General features: G+C 42.5%; 1 protein-coding gene across 1 annotated transcript in view; it reads right to left on the reverse strand.

The window, feature by feature from the left end:
• The window catches only part of CCDC88C (coiled-coil domain containing 88C), a 114,074-nt gene that overhangs the window by 60,779 nt on the left and 29,903 nt on the right, over positions 1 to 23,392 (reverse strand). Inside the window, exons 4-6 of the mRNA XM_014957471.1 lie at positions 12,648 to 12,717; positions 3,429 to 3,487; positions 1,738 to 1,821 (exon numbers count right to left, since the gene is read on the reverse strand). Coding sequence (XP_014812957.1) covers positions 1,738 to 1,821; positions 3,429 to 3,487; positions 12,648 to 12,717 — 213 coding nt within the window. The remainder of the gene's footprint in view (positions 1 to 1,737; positions 1,822 to 3,428; positions 3,488 to 12,647; positions 12,718 to 23,392) is intronic.

Consider the following 23,392-nt stretch of genomic DNA (forward strand, 5'->3'; position numbering starts at 1 on the left):
ACTCAAATATGAGGAGAAACTTCTTCACGGTGAGGGTGACGGAACCCTGGAACAGGCTGCCCAGGGAGGTTGTGGAGTCCCCTTCTTTGGAGATTTTCAAAACCCGCCTGGATGTAGTCCTGAATAACATGCTCTAGCTCTGGGCAATCCTGCTTCAGCAGGGGAGTTGGACTAGATGATCTCTATGGTCCCTTCCAACTCTAGAAATTCAGTGAAATTCAGTGAAATTCAGTGAAAAGGGAGGTGATTCTATCCCTCTACTCTGCTCTGATGAGACCCCACCTTAAGTACTGTGTCCAGCTTTGCAGTCCTCAGCACAAGAAGGACATGGACCTGTTGGAGCAGGTCCAGAGGAGGGCCACCAAGATGATCAGAAGGCTGGACCACCTCTCCTATGAAGACAGGCTGAGAGAGTTGGGGTTGTTCAGCTTGGAGAAGAGAAGGCTCCAGGAAGACCTTATAGCAGCCTTCCAGTACCTAACGGGGGCCTACAGGAAAGATGGGAAGGGACTCTTTATCAGGGATTGTAGTGATAGGATGAAGGGCAATGGTTTTAAACTGAAAGAGGGGAGATTTAGATGAGATATTAGGAAGAAATTCTTTACTGTGAGGGTGGTGAGACACTGGAACAGGTCGCCCAGAGAAGTTGTGGATGGAGCTTTGAGCAACCTGGTCTAGTGGGAGGTGTCCCTGCCCATGGCAGGGGGGGTTGGAACTAGATGATCTTTAAGGTCCCTTCCAATTCAAACCATTCTATATGACTCTATGAATTTGCAATTTGCAGCTGATACAGCTGGGAGGACCTGCCTTTAACAGAAATGCCTCTGGATGCTGCTAGCAGTGTATCTTTCAACTGCTATCTTAACCAAGCTGATTTCCTCTGAATCATGTAACAGAAATGTCAGGCAATTTCTCAAGTCAGTTAAAGACTGTTCCTGCTTTTCTCATTACCATGTGCTTAGTTGATCACAACTTTAGTTTTTTTTAAAAGCAGAACTATTTTCTTTAAGTGTTATGAAAAAAGTTCCTCTCTTAGACTTTCACTATTTGTTCCTCAAATCTGAGCATACTGGGCTTTCTACACCTGCAGCACTGAAAGCCAGCCACAGTCAGTGCCCACTCCTGGCGAGGCAACTCCCAGCAGGGACCATTTCCACATGGCTCTCCTTTGGGTCTCCAAAGCAATCTGGCTCCTAATGTCTACCTGTACGCCTTCCTTCTACAGAAACCTTAGAAGTCCAAGAATACTTGTCGCTGGATCAAACTTCTCTTTAAAAAGAGAGTTTATGTCCAATTCCAACCACAGAGTACACTTCTCAAGACCATCTGAGCTCAGAGGCAAGATGTTGGGGAGCCCATGTCTCACCTACCACCAGACCTGGGGACTAAGCACCTGCACCATTGCTACAAGGGGCACTGCAGCTCCTAAGTCATACATTCTTTTTGGAAATATTACATGTTTATCCTTACAACAATTCCTTCTACAGAGCCTATAACTGGCAAGCCAGGCATTTACCACTGCATTTCTTCAGAAGACCACTGAGCCAAGTAACGTTCCCAGCATCTATCATTTTCATCTTATAATTTGATGGCAGTAATATATTAAAATCTTTTTTTTTTGTAAAGTTCATGAATCGATTATGAAATTCCAAGCATTAAGATTTCATAGCAAGAAAAAAAACCTTGTTGAGGAAAGGAGAGATAAAAAGTCAGAATAGACAATATTGAAAGTCTCACTTCTTGAATGTGTGACACAATGGCAGCTTGAGTTTCAATATCCAGTTGTTTTATTCTTTCAATAAACTCTTCTTTTCTTTCACACTGTTAAAAGAAAACACATCCTGAAACAGTGCTAATATACCCTAAGATTTACTGCACCATTTTTCATGTAAATAAAAAAAAAAACCCACATTGCTAACGACAAACGTTGAAGATCTTCATTTTGTCACACTAGAAGGTATAACACTTCATTGCTCCATATGGAGTATAAAATGAATTACGCATTAAATTATTTAAACTTTTTACAGTCAGTACAGTTAAGACTGCTAAATAGCTGGTTTTGCACTTTAAAAACAAGTTCACCATGCAATGAGATCAAGAGGTGGGGCAACAGCCGGAGGAAATCATCACAACTTCATTACTGGAGCTGCACAAACACAAACCTACATTTACATTGCATCATTTAACCTGTCTGCTTTGCTGTTTGCATTTTGCTTGGTTTTGGCAATGAAAAGAGATGCATCACTGTAGATACTATTCACAGCAAGGCATAATGTTGCTTGTTGGACTAAACCAACATGTGCTTTAGATTAAAAATGGGATGGGGAAACATTCTGGATAAAAATGAGTGACATTTCAGACAAATAGATTTTAGTGAATCTTTTACTTAAGGCTTTAAAAGAGGCAGACATCTGCTATCTGTGTATCTGTGACTGTACACTAACAACATTATTGCCTTCTTGTAACAACTCTGCATTACTTAAAGCTTTTTTAAACTCATTTTTAGTGTCCTTTTGGGGCCTGGTTCTGAGTCTCAGCCATTTCTTTCACTGGGAAGAACCTCAGACCCATAAATGGGGAATGAGGATGCACAGCAGCTTGCCAAATCAGACCTTCATTCTTTGTGCTGCAATGCAACGCTGAGATAGTTCAGAGCAGCCATATGTAGACAGCTTCACCCTGACATAATTGACTTGACATAGCTGAGCTGGGTAAGTGTCCTAAGGCAAGACAAAAACACTAGGCAGACCTACAAACGATCAATTATAAGCAAAGGCTAGCCTCCAACGTGTCTATTGTTTACCACCATGGAGGTTTGGTGAGCAGAACACTGATTTCTTTATCTGGTAACTGTCGTGCATTTCTGGGGAGTTTCCCATATACATTGCCTGTCTAGTTATTTTAACAAGTGCCACATAAAAATCCCCACATGAATATACAAAGTATCTATTCATTTCGGATTTTCTACATGTAATGTTCAATCACAAGATTATGCAAATAAATTCAGAATTCATTAAACAAATATTTAGACTGTTAACTTATCTATTTGTTTGGCACTACAATCTGTATTTTAAAATAGTAAGAAAATAAACAAACAAAAATCTTAAGAACACTGTTCAAAGCTTATCGCTTCCCACTTTGTTATCAAAGTGGACTACTTAGCTGCAAGAGAACACATCCTGTGGCTGATTAAGCATTGCCAACAAATTGAGGCTACCACTATCACAAGCTGTGCTTCCTTTCCCCTGCATTTCTTTCATTCACCTATTGTGCCTTCTCACAATTTCAGCTCCCAAGCTGTCTTGAGCTGATGATTTGTTCATACAGCACTGATCTTTGGGTGGGTTTTCTCAGTCCAGAAAGAAAGTAACAGATTCAAAAAAAAAATAAAAAAAATCTTATTTTTCAAGCCTTTAATTAATGTTCACCTGTACAGCACATCCCAGAACCAACAACAGCAGCTTCTTAATTTCATCCATACTTTTACCTAGAGAGGAAAAAAAGGGAATCAGTACATATGTACAACAAGTTTAGTACTTGCAAGTGATCTTTTCCAAAATATCTGCATGAAAAGAGAAACAGGACCTCTGAACAAGTGCCTGAAGAATATATATGTGCCCACTGTAACGTTACCATACTTTTGATGTAACAACACAGTTCTTACACATTAGTTTAAAATCTCAAATCCAGCAAGACATTTTTTCCTCGATGTGCTATCATCACCTACATTTTCTGAGGCTTTTCTGACCAATGTGAACGACAGGGGGGATACCCTTAAAATAGTTCAACACACATGCCCAATGCTTATCACTTTGTCTTGTTTAACAAAGGTGCAATAAAGCCCAACCAAAACACTACCGCTTCTTCACCCCCTCAAAAAAAAAAACAAAAAAAAACCCACCAAAACGAAACAAAAACACCCTGGGCGTAAGCGAAGGAGGGTTACTCTCAAAGAAAGCGCCTGTCCTAAATTCTCTCTCTGAAAGCAGTTGCCACCCAGACTTCACAAAGTTGAATGCCATAAGTTCTGCCTCTGTTCTGCATCAAAGCCTGCTCACACTTTGAAGCGCAAACCCCATGTGCTAAGAGGGATAAAAACCGAGTGATGTAGAAGGGAGACTGTGCAGCTCCCCATATGCTCGGGGAGCCGTGGTGGGGAGGAGGCACCGGCAGGTTGTTACTGCTGGGAATTCTGCTGCGACCAACAAACCCCACCAGCCACCTCCAAAGGTTAGGAGAAAGAAAGCTGCACAAGGGGAACCTGTGTGGCTTGGAGCCAGCTCCAGGTCTTGTTTCAAGGAAATTATGTGGGGATTGTTGGGTGGCAAAAAAAATGATGTATATCAAAGATAGATAAAGGGAGATGGAAGGCAAAGAGCTTCAATGGGGAAATAAAAAATCATTAGGGAGTTAGGTTCAGGAAAAGCCTGTCCTCATGCACACTGGGGGAAGAGGAGGAGAGAGAAACAGGCCACATAGAGTTCCTCTCATGCCTGTACATCTGCATGCTTCCCGACACAGAGTGTATAGCTGGGGGATTAATGCTTTCATCTTATACCCTGCTTTTCTTGGGTGTTAATTCCTCCTGTCACTAAATAGAAAAAAAATTCTGAGCGTAACTGTGTTCCTCCACCAACACCAGCCCCTTGCAGCAAGGCTTCGCTGGCAGCAAGTTAGAGGCATGTGCAGGACCCAGGGCTGGGGAACTGGAATTAAACTGACTCATCAATTAAGCTGTCACATCCCTGCAGATGCACCAAGGCTCACTGACCTAAATTACCACGGGGGTTAATTCCATTCTGAGAACCATGCAAGCCAGCGTGGCCATGGGCAGGCAGCTTAGGAAACAACTTGTTTTCTGATTTCCTGATTTTAGAATCATAGAATCATTTAGGCTGGAAGGGACCTTCGAGATCATCAAGTCCAACCATTAACCTACCACTGCCAAGCATGTCTCCAAGCACCTCATCTATACATTTTTTAAATACCTCCAGGGTTGGTGGCTCAACCACTTTCCTGGGCAGCATGTTTGAATGCTTGACAACCCTTTCAGTGAAGAAGTTTTTCCTAATATCCATCCTAAACCTCCCTTGGTGAAACACAAGGCCTTTTCTCTTGACCTATCACTTGTTACTTGGGAGAAGAGACCAACACCCACCTACAAGTCACCCAAGTGCAGGACCTGGCACTTGGCCTTGTTGAACCTCATACAATTGGCCTTGGCCCATCAATCCAGCCTGTCCAGATCCCTCTGTAGAGCCTTTCTACCTTCAAGCAGATCAACACTCCTGCCCAACTTGGTGCCATCTGTGAAGTCATCAAGGGTCCACTCGGTCCCTTCATCCAGATTGTTGACTGAGATAATAAAAAGAATAGGCCCAAATACCAAGCCCTGGGGAACACTACTTATGACTGGCCTCCAACTGGATTTAACTCCATTCACCACCACTTTCTGGGCCCTGCCCTCCAGCCAGTTTTTGACCCAGCGAAGCATACTGCCATCCACACCATGCCATCTGCAAAGTTATCAAGGGTCCACTCGGTCCCTTCATCCAGATTGTTGACTGAGATAATAAAAAGAATAGGCCCAAATACCAAGCCCTGGGGAACACTACTTATGACTGGCCTCCAACTGGATTTAACTCCATTACTTATGACTGGCGTCCAACTGGATTTAACTCCATTCACCACCACTTTCTGGGCCCTGCCCTCCAGCTGGTTTTTGACCCAGCGAAGCGTACTGCCATCCACACCATGAGCAGCCAGTTCCTCTAGGATAATGCTGTGGGAAATGGTATCCAACACTTTTACTAAAGTCTAGGCAGACAATATCCACAGCCTTTCCCTCATCCACTGAGTCACCTTGTCATAGAAGGAGATCAGGTTGGTCAAGCAGCTATAAACCCATGCTGACTAGGCCTGATCACCTGGTTGCCCTGCACGTGCTGAGTGATGGCCCTCAAAATGATCTCCACCATAACCTTCCCCTGCACCGAGATCGGATCCTCCTTCAGGCCCTTCTTGTAAACAGGTGTCACATTTGCTAATCTCCAGTCAGCTGGGGCCTCTTCAGTGAGCCAGGACTGCTGATAAATTATGTGAAGTGGCTTGGTGAGCACTTCCACTACTATAAACCCATGCTGACTAGGCCTGATCACCTGGTTGCCCTGCACGTGCTGAGTGATGGCCCTCAAAATGATCTCCACCATAACCTTCCCCTGCACTGAGGTCGGATCCTCCTTCAGGCCCTTCTTGTAGACAGGTGTCACATTTGCTAATCTCCAGTCAGCTGGGACCTCTTGAGTGAGCCAGGACTGCTGATAAATTATGTGAAGTGGCTTGGTGAGCACTTCCACCAGCTCCCTCAGTACCCTTGGGTGAAGTTCTCCCACCAGGGACTGGCCTTGCCTGCAAATGCCATTCTGAGACCTTGTCCCCAGTCGGGCCCTCCCATCAGGCAGACACCGCAAGGCCCTTTGACAGGGAAGGCCAAGCCAGAGTTTATAGAAAGGAGTGAGAAATTAGAAGACTTGAGGTAGTCACAAGATTATTAGTTTGCTACTGTTTTAAAGGTCTTATGACTGCTTGAGGTAGTCATAAGATTATTAGTTTGCTACTGTTTTAAAGGTAACAACTGGCAGTCTGCTCTCTCCAGTGGCAGCTTTCACAGAACACTTAGCTGTCAGGATTTCTTCAATATTTCTTTTAAAAGAAATTATTTTATGCTTGTAGACATGCTATGCACATGTAATGAAAATGAGATTGTACTACCCACTAGAAACACTTAAAGGTTGAAAAGCCCACTTAGCAGATCTACTCTGCCAGCCACACAAGTGTTTCAGAAGATCTTGTGTGACTTTAAAGAGTTCAACTCCTTGGGCTTTCATTCAGAAGTTGTTTCCCATGGGGTAGAGACTGTTGGCATTAAGGCCCTCTGAGATCACTCATACTCAAGATAGGTTTGAGTAACATTTTAAAGCCTTGTAGAATAACATTATTTACAGGAGATGTGTAGAATAACATTACTAATAGGAGATATTTAGAAGAAATAGGGTATGAGTATGAAAAAACCCTATCACCTAGTGCTTTAGAAAGAGTTTTCTATTAAACCTCAGAATGAGCCAGGAGGGGATTAATTACCCATCTCCACTTTTATCTCACCCACAAGAGAGCTGAGATACTGCACACTTAAGTGGAGTGCTCAAGGTTACTAAGAGACTCAGAAGCACATGAAGTATTATCACATAACGCAGCAGCCAAGTCCTGCACTCAGGACAGTGCATTTATCCTGTAATGCATGTTGAGCAAGAGCAAGCCATCTTTATCCCCAATTCAGTCGTGTGGTATGAGTATGAAAAAACCCTCTCTATCACCTAGTGCTTTAGAAAGAGTTTTCTATTAAACCTCAGAATGAGCCAGGAGGGGATTAATTACCCATCTCCACTTTTATCTCACCCACAAGAGAGCTGAGATACCACACACTTAAGTGGAGTGCTCAAGGTTACTAAGAGACTCAGAAGCACATGAAGTATTATCACATAACGCAGCAGCCAAGTCCTGCACTCAGGACAGTGCATTTATCCTGTAATGCATGTTGAGCAAGAGCAAGCCATCTTTATCCCCAATTCAGTCGTGCGTCCTCGGCAGTGAATGACTCTGCCGTGTTTTTCAAAAGGCTTGATTTGTGCTAATTTAATAAGGTAGTGAAGTTCCTTGTGCAACTGCATAAGCAGGAATGTGCAGGCTTCCCTATGATGGCTCATTGGGATGACACAAGTCCTTCCTAGACGGCTGGGAAGAAAGTCTGCTGGGTCCACCCAGGCCTATTAGCTGACCTTAGTAAGACAGTGTCCTCCCACAACCCAGGATGCAAACACTTAGGTCTGGGGCAGCTCCTGGAAGACAAAGGACCCACAAGCTGAAATGAATGGACAGCACTTAAACAGAAAGGTGTTAATTCAAAACCCCCCTCTTTTCTTTTACACCTTTTTGAAAATTCCAGGGCAGCTGCTCTCAGGCCACGTGTTTGTGCCTGCAAGGGAGCCAGCCACCTGGGGGATTTGCAGAAAGACCATCTGCTCCCAACCGTGAGAGAGGGACAGCGGGTTTTCTGGAAAATAAAGGGAGGGAAAACCCGAGCACCACCTGTGCATCCTGGGAGCCTCCCTGTGCCAGAGCCAGGAGTCCCCTCTGCTCTCACAGGGGATGGAGGGTGGGAAACAGATGGCAGGACTCAGGGAGAAGAGGGATTAGGAGACACAACAACAACAACAAAAAGGAGGATCAAGGTACAGAGAGAATACAGCTGATAATAAAAATAAAAATGAGGGGAGGAGGAAAAATGGTAGAGAAAATGGAAATGAGAGAGCCCAAGCACGTGACATCTTGAGCTTGTGATGCTTCTTTCTGCACATTTCTACTTTGTCGTTCCCCCAGCACAGGAGAGGGAGCGCCAGTGCATGTAGTGCTACACACGGGCGGTGGATGTCTGGAGAGGATGGGAAGGGGTGAAACACACAAGTGCCATTTTTCCCCAACTGTAGCAACATCCTGAGTGAGAAAAGCCTGAATGCTAAATTTACACTATTGAGGCAGTGTTTTGTTATTAATTTTATGCTTTATGAACCTTTATGCCTCTGGAGGATTGTGAAACAAAGTGAGGAAGGAAACCAGACATGAAAAAATACCTCAATGAGAGTAGACATTTTTTACAATTGTAATGAAAAACAGTTTCTATAACACTTACTAGCAAGGACTTCAGGCTCTCTCACTCATAGACTTAACATGTAATTTGAAAAGGTGATCTAAGCAGCAAAGTTTTTTAAGAGACAGAAATGAGACTACTTCAGGCAAATAAAACTTCATTTCCATTCACGCTCTGAAAAAAGTTAAAATTATACACAAACCAATTAACTATGACTGTTTCAAAGGATTGATTCCCATCAGTTTTGAAGTACACTCACTAGCTGCGTTAAACTAAGCATACTTAGAAACTAAGAAATTAAACGACACTCTAAATAGAGGCTTAGGACCAGTGGGCACATGAATGAGTGGCCATTTATAAGGCATGCTACAATCAGAGGTAATTTTAAAAGGTGATTACAGTGATGAGTATAGATGATAAATATGCCGATGATTCTCATATTGAGCACAGGGGAATTTCTGGTGCAGTAATGAATTGAAAAAGCTATTCAGCAAGAAAAAACATGGAAGAAGATAAAAACAGAAGAAATGTAATGGTAGTAGCTCTCTACTGTACAGTGCAGCAAAGAGAATAAATCCTGTTACGTCAGCTGTATCATTCTGCAAGTCAGATTCCTGGGAAAACTTTCTAAATCCTTTAATTAAACTTTCAAGTTTATTTTCAGCTGCCTGTATTCTAGAAAACAGTCAAAACCTTAATCTTCTTACAAATATTTTTGCAACCTTTACGCCCATGGTCAAACGAACTGAAGTAGGCAAAATTGCCATGGAACAAAATGACTTAGAGGACATGAAAGAAAGGAAAGCAGACGTGCCATCTCCTATGCAAAAGCCCAACTGCTACTGCATTTTTAGTGGTGGCAGCTCTGTTTTTCCAATAGTCTCATGTTCAAAGCAGAGCTGCAGAAGCCCTTGATATTCCCAACTGTTGAATGCCAAACGGCAGCCAAATAGCAAGAACAGCAGTCTTAGCTTTAGAGCTGTTCAGTTTATAATTTAATACATGTAACAGCACTGTTGGCTGTGTTTCAGAAGGAAAGAGTAAAATTTGTAGATAGAACTGGTGAACAGACAGCCCACATGCATAATGAAACATGGGGGCTTGTCACAAGGAGTAAGTCACTGAAATTGTTACACAGTGAATCACATGAAATGATCTAACAGCTCTCTAGTCTTGGACCTATAGAGTCAATACAGTCATTAGGGGCCTTCCCAGCTCAAACAGTACAAAGCAATACTGTATTTGTTCCAGGAATGTGATCATGGGATCAATTTTTCTTCCTCTGGTCAAGAGGGACCTTTCAGATAACTTACCTACAGGACGGGGAAGAGGTAAACTGGGACTTCGTCACTGTCTCTCAGATCCACCCCAGCCCTGCAGACCACCCGCACTTCGGTCTCCAGCTCACAGTGCTCCCCACATTGCCCAGCACTGCCTCTGCAGATGACCCCTCCAGGACTCTCCTTCTTCCTTCTGTCCTGGACTGGATCACTGACACACAGAAAGAGGTTTCCCCTCTACCATTCTTGCTACTTTTAAGTAGTTCCCTCAAATAACCATCTCCATCATCTTTTCTCTCCATACTGCTGTCACCCCCAGCCTCCTTGCTTCTGTCAGCTTTCCCTGGGGCTTCTCTGTATTCATGCGAGTAGCACCACTTCCCACATTGATGACTGCTTTGTCCTTGCATCTCTGTTCAATCTTCAGCCCTCCTGTAGCTCTCTCACTAACAGAGACAATTTCTCATTTCACTTATTTTTCCCCTCTCTGCAGGACACCCAGTAACAAAGACACCAACCTGACAGTTATCTGGTCATCACTCACCCACATTGCTCACCATAGCCTATTCCTTTTTGGTTTGGTTTTACTAACTTCTCAGTTTTCTCCTCCCTGTTCCCGAGCTTCCTGTCAGCCCTCAGTCAGGTTCCTTTTCCTGAAGGAAGTTCTAGTTCTCCACTTCTCTAACCACTTCCTTCAGCACATCTTACCACTGGTCACCTACCTAAGGGTAAGATTGAGATGAGCTTCTCCTATCCCGCAGACATTCTGCTTCTTGAATGCATTCTTTGGATGGAGCAAGTACATCTCAAGTCTCTGTTCACCACCTTCCTCTGTAGTGTCTAACCGGGACTGGTTCTCAAAGCCATTGTATAATATGGCTAAACATGAACTTCGTACTTTTTATACACACACCATCAATTTTAGACATCCAGAAGTTACATTTTTCCATTCTTTACCCTCTCTTCCCATGTTCTGAATAATCCCAATAATATGTCAGCAACGGATAAAAAAAAAATTAAAATACCACATTAAAAAAAACCAAAACAACCAAACCAAAAAAACCCAACCAAACCACCACATTTTAAAAGATGTCAGAAAGTGAAGCAAAATTTCTGGTTGTAATTAAAGGAGCTGTAAGACAGGAACACATGGATTACTAGTATCTTTCCTACAAGAGACACATCAGGTACTGTATTTAAAGAAAGAGCGAGCTACGGTGCTGACAAAAACCAGCAGGTCAATGATGGGAAATTATAGCTAAATACAGAACAGCTTTCCAGTGTGCAGCTTCCCCACGCACCAACGCTGTGGTTACTGCGTTATGAGTCTCCTGCCAGCTGTCATGACAAGAAACCAGCCAGCCTTTTCCATTGACACTTAGCCAGCAAAGACACAGCCTTGTTGGCCCAAACATCTCTATTCACTAGCATTCTTGATGCAACCAGCCCAGGCTCCGTCCATTGCCCACATGACTGAGAAAAGCAACAGCTCTTGTATTTCTCTTTTCTCTTTTACCCATAACAATAGTCTGTACAGGATAATTAAGACTGGCATTGCAGACTTTAATCTGCTCGCTGAAGAAACGGATGCCTTACCCTCAGCTTGATTTTATTGCAGAAGTGCCAAGACTATGAGTTTCAGTGATCCAACATCTGTAAGTTAATATTTTTTTCTGATATAAATCCTTTTTATTCACATACACACACTACTGCTGCTAAGAGCAGCAAAATAAAGTCTATTGCCAAGCTTTCTGCCATTTGTTTACTCTGGAGATGCTGATGACCGTATCATTCCCCATCACTGCTGACAGGGCTCATCCAGTTTTCCTTCTTTGGTAAAAACAAATACATTCTCCTTTGCACTGGCACGGGGTGAAAGCAGTGACAGAACAGGCATGCAAAAATAAAGTAAAAACCACAGCAACAAAACCTTTCACTTCAGAAATGTGTTTCTAAGGAGAAGTCAACTTCATTCTCAGGTTTAACATCTTTGATTTGTCTCACCAAAACCCTGGACTCTGAACTCTGGAAGCTCATTGGCTTCCAGGTCACTTTTGATGTGACACATGTCCTCGCCTAGACACCATGGCCAGACAGATGTTTTTCTCCTTGTCCATTCTCTTTCTCACCTCTCCCAATTTGTCATATACGCATTTTTCTCTTGATCCTCAGGTATTTATCTTCCCACACTTCATTTGCAACAGTCCCTTCACACTTCAGGGCAATTCTGCAATACTTTTCTGGTGTGTACACATTGCCACAACTGAACCGATTATACAAACACACATGACAGAAGACCTGGAGATCAAACAATTCTCCTTTGGCAGACTGTACCCTGGGTCACTTGCAGTAAGGAGTGAGGAGACATGACTTTCAAAGAAACTGTTGCTGCTCTGGCTTTGGCAAGAACTAACTCACCATCACACATGTATGACATGCAGGCACACGTATATCAGATATTATATTTGTATGTAAAAGTATATAAATATAATTATTACACACTAGATACATTGAACTCTGAGGCTCAGAGGTACTCAAATAGTTGTAGTTCGCTACAAATATATTGTTTCTTTAAAAGCATGTTTGTTATTTAAGAAAATTTAAAAGATACAAATTTTATTTAGCATTTCAGAGGAGCCGGGTAAAGAACTCAAACTACTCACCAGAAAGAGGATCTTTGCCAATCATCAAAACATTTGGTAAATTCATTACAATCAGCTGCTGGAGGACCTCCTAAAAAAAAGAGAGTAACAGACAAAGTTCAGTGTGAAGGAATTCCAATCAATTACAGCACAAAGAATACAGAGCTCCATCGATTACAAAGCTTTTAACATACTGGCAGGTCAGAGGTCACAAGAGGAAGCCCCACTTGAGAGAGAAATCACTATTTGAAGATGGCATCAGGTTGCACAGCTAACATAGACTAATCGCCTCTTTTAACAATGGCTAATATGGAACTTAAAGGGTCCCATGGCACTAATCAGGATAAATGTGTGGCCATGCCAGGCACACCCATCAGTCATGCCTTTACCCCAGGCATGACCTGTATTCATTTGATGTTCAACATACAGCTGGCTGTCGTGTTTCAGGGCGTACAAATGCAGTGGGTTCATCAAAGGTACCTAAGCCACTCTGTGAAGTTTGAGCAATTCAAATAATTAGTCAAATTATTTTGTGGGTCTGAGATTTTAATGATGGGCTGGGGAAGCAGGTGTGGGGAAAAGCTACTGAACAGACATCTTGCAGTGCTGGAAGAAACTGGATTTAAAGTTGTAAATTTGTCTGCATTGTTTTTAATGGGCAGTAAAACAAATTTAAGAATGTCATGAACCTTGTTTAAAGGTCATTTTATTTTGGGGGGAGATGAGGGAAAGGAGGTGCATTGCTTGGTCAGATTTGACATTTAAACATCAGCTGCCTGAAGCTACTCTGAAATGACAGAATGGGCTTATGGGACAGGAAAGGACCAGCCCTGGGGCAGGCAAAATCATAGAATGGTTTAGGTTGGAAGGGACCTTAAAGATCATCTAGTTCCAGCCCCCCTGTCATGGGCAGAGACACTTCCCACGGCACCAGGTTGCTCAAAGCCCCATCCGACCTGACCTTAAACACCTCCAGTGATGGGGCATCCACAACTTCCCTGGGTGACCTGTGCCAGTGTCTCTCCACCCTTACAGTGAAAAATTTCTTCCTAATATCTAATCTAAATCTACCTTCTCAAAGGTGGACAAATAAATACACTGCAAAGGGGACTCTGCATGGTAATACATTCAGCCACACACCCCAGTAACACACAAGAGCACAGGAGTACAGTTGTTAGCTTCAACCTGCAGTTACCAGCACTCACTTGCTATGATCCCTATAAAACATTTTGCAGGCAAGTACTGGTTTCACATAAAAAGCCTGGGAGGAAAATGGTTGTGCGATTAAAGCACTGTGCTGATATTCAGGAAACAGAAGGTTTGCACATACAACTCTACCAAATGTTTGGCAGGCGCCTTTTCCCTGCTTGTCTCCATTTCCCAGCCCACCTCTGGGCCACCAGAAGAGCACAGGCACTGGTCCTGGCAGAGCACTCAGAGCCAGGGAAAAAAGTACTGAAGCCCAGAAATGCATTTCCCAAAACAATCCCCCATTCACCCAAACACTTCCTCTCCAAGTCACCCCATTGTTATTTCTCTCCTTTCAAAGTTACCACGGGATGAAAATTAAGCCTGATTGAAAGAGGAAATACTTCAGTGAGCCTGTAGCATTTGATAAGCAATCAGAGTGGATAGTCAAAAAAAATATATATATATGTTTTGGACATTACACTTCCCCCCTCCCCCCATCCATACCCAAAATATACTCCTCAGCAGTTTCCCTTTTAGATTAAGTAGAAATACTTCAGTGACACAGCTGGTGAGGTTTTTGGGGCTGTTAAGAAAGAAGGCTCCACAGACTTTTATGCAATGTGAATTCACCGAGTCATTAGCCAAATGCATTTTATAGTTTGTGCGTTTGAGCCATGTTAAACAAAGGTTTGTTTGCATCTGTTACCAAAACAGGTGCAAAATCTATTGGATTTAACAGCGCGTGGCTGGACTGCAATATCTGCTATGATAAAACAACATGATGAGGCTTTAAACAAAAACAAAAGAAAAAAATCAGAATTAGCATATACCAAAATACTCAGCTTTAACCAGCAATTTCCATGGCAAAAAAAAAAAAAAAAAGAAAAAAGAGAAAGAGAAAGAATTGTGCTTCCAGTCACCCGGCGTGTGGAGCGGCACTGAGGCAGGAATGCATAAGGAATTTGCGTTGTCTTTGTGTAATCATCAGCTCGCTAGCTATTTAACTGGCAGACACAAAAGACTAACTAACCTTTATACCGTTAACACTCCCATAAGCTCCTTCTGTAGAATTATTTCCATATATACCATCCAACATAACCACCACTGAACAGCCCTCGTAGCTGCCTGAACTTAGCATTTTCTGGCAAGAATCCAACAGGCACTGAACACAAGCAGAAACCACACGAAGAGTGATTTCTTAATTCAGACTGAACGATTCAAATTGTTGCAAGAGGTGATACTCTAACCTGTTTATTTTTAAACTAAATTATTTAAACAGATAACGATCTTTATTGTTCTAAACTCCTTCACCTTTAGACTGGTGCTCGTGAAGATAATACTTAGCCATTGCGCAATGCAGCTCACTGTAGATGTCAACACTTTAAAGGAAGGTCAATGTCATTGATCTCCTTTTCAAGGTAAGGAAAGTGAGTCACAGAACCGAAGTAACTTCAGTTTAATAAACTACCCTCTGTTAACAGACATACCAGTGAACCATCCACTCACGCAGCCACAAGTGTGAGATAAAATGTGTTAACTGAAAGCTCTTACACTGACACCCATGAGTTTAGCTCAGATTTTGTCTGGGCTAAAAACACAGGAAGTTAATAAGGCTCAAGTGACACCCAGTGAGCGACTCAGTAGCTGGGACAATGTGACCATGCCCCAGGTCCGTTGCTTAAAATCCCACACCTGGAAATACGACCAAAGTTCCCTCCCCTAACAGCAAAACAGGAACTCTTCAACTTCTATCCGCTTGTCAATTGTGTCCGCTTGTCTTGTTTTCCTTATCTGAAGCAGCAGTAACACAGGCTGACAAGTAAAATGCTGTGCCTCAGCTCTCTGCTCCCCTCACGTCTCACCATCCCACCCCAAAGCCCCTGCGAAGTCAAGCTTGGCCTTTGGGCAGGAAGCTGTGCTGGCAGAGCCTCTCTGCTGGTACTGAGCATCAAAGGGCTCCACAGACCCCATCAGCTCTGCTGGATATGGGGTTAACCCGGACATGCTGCCAAAGCCCAGCCAGCACAAGAAATGGGAGATAAAATGCAACATCTCCCCACAAGGGCAGCAAGTTATTGTATTATATAAAGGATGCTGTTACACTTGAAATCAAACACAGCTGCGAGACACCGCAGCAGTGGCAGAGGCAGCCTGGATGTGCCCTTCTTCCTCCAGGGACCAGCACAGCTCGAGGCAGCGCGCCAGGGCAGGGGCTGCTGGAGAGCAAAGCAGGGTTTTCAAACACTTTAAATAGCCCACAAAACTCACGGTAGTCTGGAGAGCAACTCCACGAGCAAAACCCTTAATTCCTCCTGTGAGAAACCTCTTAATCATTTTTACAGCACAACTAAAGCTTGGTTAAAACAACAAAGGTTACAGCAACAACATATGGTAACAACTTCCCTGATTATGAGAACAATTAGGGTCTGAGCTGCCAGCTTTATACCTAGACCATGAACCAACTCGGAGGCCAGCTCCTGCAAGTCAGGAATTACCTCCCTCACAGTACCATTTGCCAGCTCCCCACCCTGCCTTTTTTTGTTTAATTGTTGCTAATGAGATTTTCATGAAAAAATGTTGGTATCAAAGTGTTATTTAAGGAATCCAATCTAAAGCAAATCCCCATCGGGCCTCAGTGCAGCACCTGCAGGTGCCTGAAATGCTCATCTGCCAAAGATCAGTATTATTGTAAGCTTGATTTGTCCAAAATCTCAGCTCTTAACAGCAGTGATGGCTGCAAGAACGGGTGCTTCTAGTTAGCAGGTCAACACTGCTATCACAAAATACAAACATCAGCAGCCAAGGCCTACACTACTTGAACCAGACCCCCAAACTTGTTAGATAAAGCCCACAGAGGTTTCTGGGCGCAGAGTTAGGTGACCCCTAAGGGAGGCTTTCGAAGGGAGGGTGGAACTGGGTGCTCAGTCCTTGCTCCCTGCCTCCGCCGTCTCACCTGCAGAGGGGCACAGCCTGCAGCAGGCTCAGACAGCAGACCTCAGCAACAAGAGGGGGGCTGCCTGAGCCAGAGGGAAGTTTGGCTGAAAGCACCAGTCCTGGAGCACCCAAGGATTCAAAGACATTATTAAGTTGCCTAGAAATCATGAGGTTAAATATAAATAAATAAATGCGCTGCTCTCATTAGCAGCCTTCTAGCATCTAAGCCCTTGCACATTTACTTATATTTGCAAGCTCTCTGCAATCACTTTGCTAAGAAAGGAGCTTAGGAAAAAAAAAAAATAATCCAAAATTCCCCCACGCTGATTCTAGCAGTCAAGGGTTTTAGGAAAAATCAAGACATGTACAAGCTTCAGGATAAAGTTCTAAGCGCAGAGTTAAGCGCTTGGGCTTATTAAGAGCACGAACAAACATATTCATTCCCTCCATTAAAAGTTTGTAATTCGTTTCTGGAGTGGTGAGGCACATTTTACCTACTCTTTTTATCCTTCCAAGATCACACACCCCGGATGTTTGCTCTCTGCCTCAGATCATCCGATGAGCTGCAGTGGCAGCTCTCAGTCTCAAGTCACCATGGTCACATATTAACGTTTTATTTACCTGTAACGGGGTAACCGGGCCCCTTGTAATTTTGTAGGAACAAAGTCTCCTTGGTCCGTACTACACTTCAATACACGTTTCCGTCTTAAAAACACGCATGCAACAGCATGGAATAAAATGGTCTGAAGGTATTATTCTTGGCTGTGTTTTTAGTGCCAATGTAAGCACGTCAACAGCTCTTGCAAACAATGCATTGCTTGGAAAGGAATAGGTAAAATTGTCCTTTCCATGGCTGAGAGACCAGGCAAATACAAGCTCTCCACAAAAACTTTCCCCTGCACTGCAGTACAGCACAGCATTAACATAGAGTAACTACTAGCTTCTCATGCAGAATTAAATTAACCTCTGCCTGAATCCTAAACAAGAAGCGAGTACTAAATAAATTATGTACCAGGAGTGGCAGCCGACCGGCCATTGTAATTCAATGCTCAAGCCAAGCAATTCCATTTAAGTATATTGCTTGGCTATAAAATGCTAATTGCCCAGCTGACTGGAAGCCAAATGGTGCTTTCCTACTTAAAATGCCCGTGAGGAAAAACCATCACCAGCTTTAGCTATCCCAGCAAGAGCAAACACTACCTCGCCAGGGAATCTGGCTTGCGTTTCAGCTGCAACTCAGGCCAAGGGAGCAGGGAAGTTCTGCAGAGCCCGTGCGGCACGGCCAACATCTTCCTCCCGTCACCTCAGGACAGAGCTGATCTCACCAACGCTCTTGGAGTGGGAAACATTTGGCGAAGGAGACACTACCTGCTTAGATATGGTCTCAGCAGGGGTCAGTGGCCATCTGCACCGGTTTAGAGCCTCCCAGTAGCAGGATAGGGTGGAATATTTGTCCCCACACAGCTTAAGGTCCCTTTGGATGCTGCCACAAAGACAGGCTGCGAGCTGCATTTCCCAGGCAAAGTGTACTCCAAGTCCAAGGGACAACCCAACACAAGCTCTTCTGGAATCAGAATTCTAAGAAAGAGTGAACACTCAGGCTAATGAGCAAGTTTTAACATTAAAACAGCAACTTGAGAGGCAGGGGTTGTTCTTTAAATACAGTTTTTCAGAGTTTCCAGTTTTGTTTCAATATAATGAAAAGAAGTTATTCTGCAGCTACAAGAAAGGGGCTGTATTCTAAAAGAAAATAAATATTTGTCTTCCAAAATATATATAAACTATTTTAAAAAGCTGGTTTATCTTTTTTTTTTGCATTTTGCTATAACTATCTGAAGAATTAGTAATGGTGTCAGGGAAATAATTTATAGCAAGATTCTGTAAAATGTACAACAGGGTCCCACAAAAGATTAGACAAGATGAAACAAGTAGTTTCAGGGGAATGACAAGAAAACAAAACACAAACAGATCTTTTACTGAGATGTTTTCCATGTACATCTTACCACACGAGCACGCCTGATGACACTATATGTGTGACTCAGTACTCACTGTTCCCCTGCCAACACATTATATACATGACAAAATTTGATTAAGAACTTTGCTCATCTCTGCAACAATTGTATTCCTTATGTGATGGACAAGAGGATTAGCTGTCTTTAAAGGGATATTTTTTTTCCCCAAAACCCAGCAAATTACAAAGCATGCTTCTAAAGACCTTTCAAGTGGAAACCCAAAAGCCACTAAAATAACTGTTGCTTCATCTGCTGAAAATAATCAGTTCTGACAATCATAGACTGGAATCTCAGTGGGAGGGGATGTGAAGGAATCATACCTCGTCTTAGCCACACTCAGCCTGTGTGGTGTGCAGATAACCCACCACATGACAGAAATACACTCAATGTGGAAATAGAACATATAAAACCAGGTTTTATTAAAAAAAAAAAAAAATCACACATGCAATTTGAATGGCACAAAATAGACTATCATATATTAAAACAAAACAAACCAAAAAAACTAGAAAGGACCCAGGCACAATCATCCACCCAATTCATTGTTATGGCTCAAGGTTTTGTTATTCGTATTAGAAAAGTGCCCAGGTCCCAGCCAGGGCAAAACCTCATCTGCTGCAAGCTGCACAAACACACACAGAGACATCCCTGGAACAGAGAGCTTGAAATATACATGGCAAGGCATCAGGAGGCTGATGAAAAAAATAGTAACAAGCAACCGAGGAAGGAAATGAAAATAAGATTCTGTGGTTATAATGTGATCCATTGTGTGCACTCTGCTGCTTTATGAACTGGTTAAATGAACTGCTCCAGGCTGGCACAGAACTAAATCACTGCTGACATCAGAGAGCAAGGCAAGGCCTGATAAAAACATTTGCTTTAAGATCAATGTAGATTGTTTATAGTGCATATTGTTTACATCACATAACAAAATCTGTATGTATATTTAAATAAAGGTATTTTTTTAATAAAAAAGTATTTTAGGACAGAATTAGTTTTACTTCTAGCCCAGTGGAATAAATAATGGAGAAACTGCCATCCCCATATACATCCGTTGCAGAGGAAATATTTTTTTTTTACATCAAACTAAATACAAAAATGTACATTTACTTCTAAAATATGAAATGAAACATTCAATGGCTACGGAGCAGCAGATTTCCTACCCGAGTTTCACTGACTCTAAGATAAATCACTTATGTGAATACAACATACAGCTCTGGTTGTGCCTGGTGGCAATGTTGATTTGACCCCGAGAGGAGAAAATCCAATTGTGCAGCACTGTGCTCTCCTGCTTTTATTGCCAGCAGCACCTTTGACTAATTTACCTACTTCGCTGGAAATAAAAACCCTATTGATTTATCCTCAACTTCTCTCATCAAATCATGTGCAAGTGACTTCACATGTTTGTAATAGTATCCAGACAAATTACTCTTGACTTCTATTTTATTTCACCTTAGATTTGTCCTGGGGTGGTTTATGCAGTTAACAGGGAATATGAAATATGCTGTGTTAAAGGCCTGTCACTTGGCATTACAAATATAACCAGCTAAAATGCAATCCATCTGTTCAACATGCTTCCAGCTAATCTATGGTGGTCTCTACGGACCATACCAATTTAGCCTACCACACACTAAAAAGAAACACCACAGGCCATCAGAATAGACTTCTAAGTTCTCTGAAACTCCGCACCAAGCACACTCAAGGAAGCCAAGTTTTCCCATAGGCAGTTTGAGCATATTTTGCTAGGATACTAAAGCCAGAAGTTTTCACATCAAACTCCAAAAACTCAGCAACTATATTTCAGCTTTTAACACTGACGCCTGATACCAAAGCACATCAGCCATGCAGTGCTCTGAGGTACAAACTCTGCTCCACTGCCCGGTTCACTGGAGTGAAAAAATTTACAATATTAAAATACAACTTCCTATCAAGAAACCAACACCAACCCAATAAAAGCATTTCTAGGAAAACTACACATAAGGTGTGTTTTCTACCATTCCTCTTATTACAAGCTTTAGGAAAACTTGGGGGTTTATACAAACAGACACACTAAACACCTAACTGGGCACATGATACCAGTTCACATAAAATACATTGAATTCATACAACTTCTATCCTGCCATGAAGAAGCGCAAAAATAATTAGCCTGAGGCAAGCATATGGTGAGTTGTGGGGCTTATTTAGAGGTTCAGAGCTAGACTTCTGCATTGCAGCTTCCACACTGCAACACAAATCCCAGGCTCTGAAAAAGCACCAAAAACTCCAAAGCAGCAGCCGACCACTGGAGTGACAATCATTATGCAATGCCTGAACAACAGCAGCCGAAAGTACAGGAATACAAAGGAGTTAGAGACAGGAAGATGTAGGAATACCAGGTGCACATCACAGCAATACTGCTTTCCTAAAGATGAATAATGAGGAGAAGCCATGTAGCATAAATGGACACACATTTTTCACTTTTTCCACTATCATCAAGTCATTTATTAGTATAAATGTTGCTTTAAAGAGAATTATGAATCTTGGGGAAAACTCTGTAAAATAAACTGTCAATCCCTGAAGGTCACAGAGGCAGGCGTGACAAGAACCATTTAGAAGTCCTCTAGTACAAATATTGAAAAGTCAAATCAAAGTTTAAGTACAAAAACAAATCTGTGAAACTAGAAAAAATAATTAGTAAAGCGGGGAGGGGACACACATAAGAATGGGCAAATTTCAGGATTTCAAATTAATTCCTCATGATGAACAATATTTTAGTAGCAAACAAAAGGCCTAATGGATGTGATTAAGTTTAATGTGAATGTAGGAGTCAGATTTCACCAGTGACTAAGGGTAACAGAATTAAAACAAACATTCAGGTTGGCTGTTTCTAACCTGATACTCCCGCATCCTGTTCAAAGCAGGAACTCGCTAATTGTAATTGCCAATCTAACCCTCAGTCCCCAAAAGAAACAAGCCGCTTTACCCCTGGTACTTGTATTAACGTTGACTAACACCCTACTGTCTCGGTAGGCCTCTAGATTGCCATGGGGTCAGCTCAGAGAAAAGCATTTCTGGCTGTTAGCGAAAGGTGCCATGCCTCGCCTTGGCTGCATCCAAACACCCTCAGACCTGCTCAAATAGAAGGCACTTAAATGCTTAGAAACAAGCACAAACGTGCTCGGTCTTTCCAGGGCAATACTCCCTGAACAAACAAGATTTAATTCATGTTACATTGCTAAACCATTCAGAGAAACCTGAATGGATGGTACTGGAGAAATGCAGAAAGACACCTAGAATCTGAGGAATGGTAAATAGACAGACAGCATTCAGGCAGTGATGACCAACAGGGGTTTTATGGGACATGTAGGTTATTGGTTAACACTGCTCATTTTGAAATGCATGAAAATCTTTCAGTCTAACTTGAGAAAAACTGTAATCCCAAGACAATTTTTTCTCTCAGTGAGGGAAAGGGCTGTGACAGTGATTGAGGATGACCAGAGAGAAGAGTGAGCAACTGGTCTGTTAGCACTTGTCTGAGTCTCTCCCCCCACCTCCCTAACATGTATGTAGATGTGAAGGGGAAAAAAAATAAATCAATTAAGTCTACTTTAAACTGATTAATTTCCAAAAGCTTATTTAAAGATTTTTTAACCATGATTTTCCAGCAAGCTTAAACCTTCTTGTCCTTGGGTAGTTTATGGGCAGCTTAGTATCAAACAACAAATCCGTGTTTCAGGAAGCACACAAACAGCCACTGCCATCGGTTTATTATCTAACTTGAACAAAGGACAGCAGCACCATCAGGCAAGAGAGAGGTCCTTGCAGCATTTGAAGACAACCATGGAAAAAATCTGTGTTGGATTTGCAGAGGGAGGCTTTCAGATGGTCTGACAGAGAGGGTAGGGGGGAGAAGCTATCAGAGCCTGCAAGGATGCCTGACCAGATAGTAAGATGCCATGGGACAAATGAGGTGGTTAGGGAAGTAAAGGGAGAGAAAGATTTTATTGATAATGCCTGTAGGTTAAAAACAAAAACAAAGGAGCTCATACATGCTACACGCTGCTTTCTCATTCATCTCCTGCAAAAACCTGATCTCCTCACTGAGAGCTCTCACTTGCAGGAAAACTGTTACCAACCAGTTACCAGGGGCACAAAAAATTGAAATATCAGTAATGTAAAGAGTCAGTCCTCGCAGCTCAGGCACACCCGTGCCAAATACTCCTAGAAAACTTTAATGGGTATCATTGCAGGTTAATGTTATGAGCTTTCCTATTATTTTGAAGCACAATTTATATCCAGCATCATTATCTCAACATATCATTGCATTACCAGCATCATCAAATTTACCCAATACCAACAAGTTCAACAAACGCCCAGACAGTTCCTATCCAGGAGATTTGCCACAGTAGCAACAGTCTGCAATTTTTTGCAGGTGGGTAAAGGGAGAAGCTTCAGGTCAGACCAGATGGTTTTTCAATGGACCAGCACACAGTGGTGTTTCTCTTTCCAGCCAGCAGATTGCCCCAGGCAGGTAATATGCAAAGGATTCCAAGGCTGTCAATGCTTCTTGCACTATATGGGTGTAGAAGTTGCAGTAATCTTCATGTGGCTTTCCCAAAGTAACCCAAGCACCCTTGTGAAAGGGTGAAAACA

This window comes from Calidris pugnax, unplaced genomic scaffold (genome assembly GCF_001431845.1).
Source record: "Calidris pugnax isolate Ruff unplaced genomic scaffold, ASM143184v1 scaffold211, whole genome shotgun sequence".
NCBI lineage: Eukaryota > Metazoa > Chordata > Aves > Charadriiformes > Scolopacidae > Calidris > Calidris pugnax.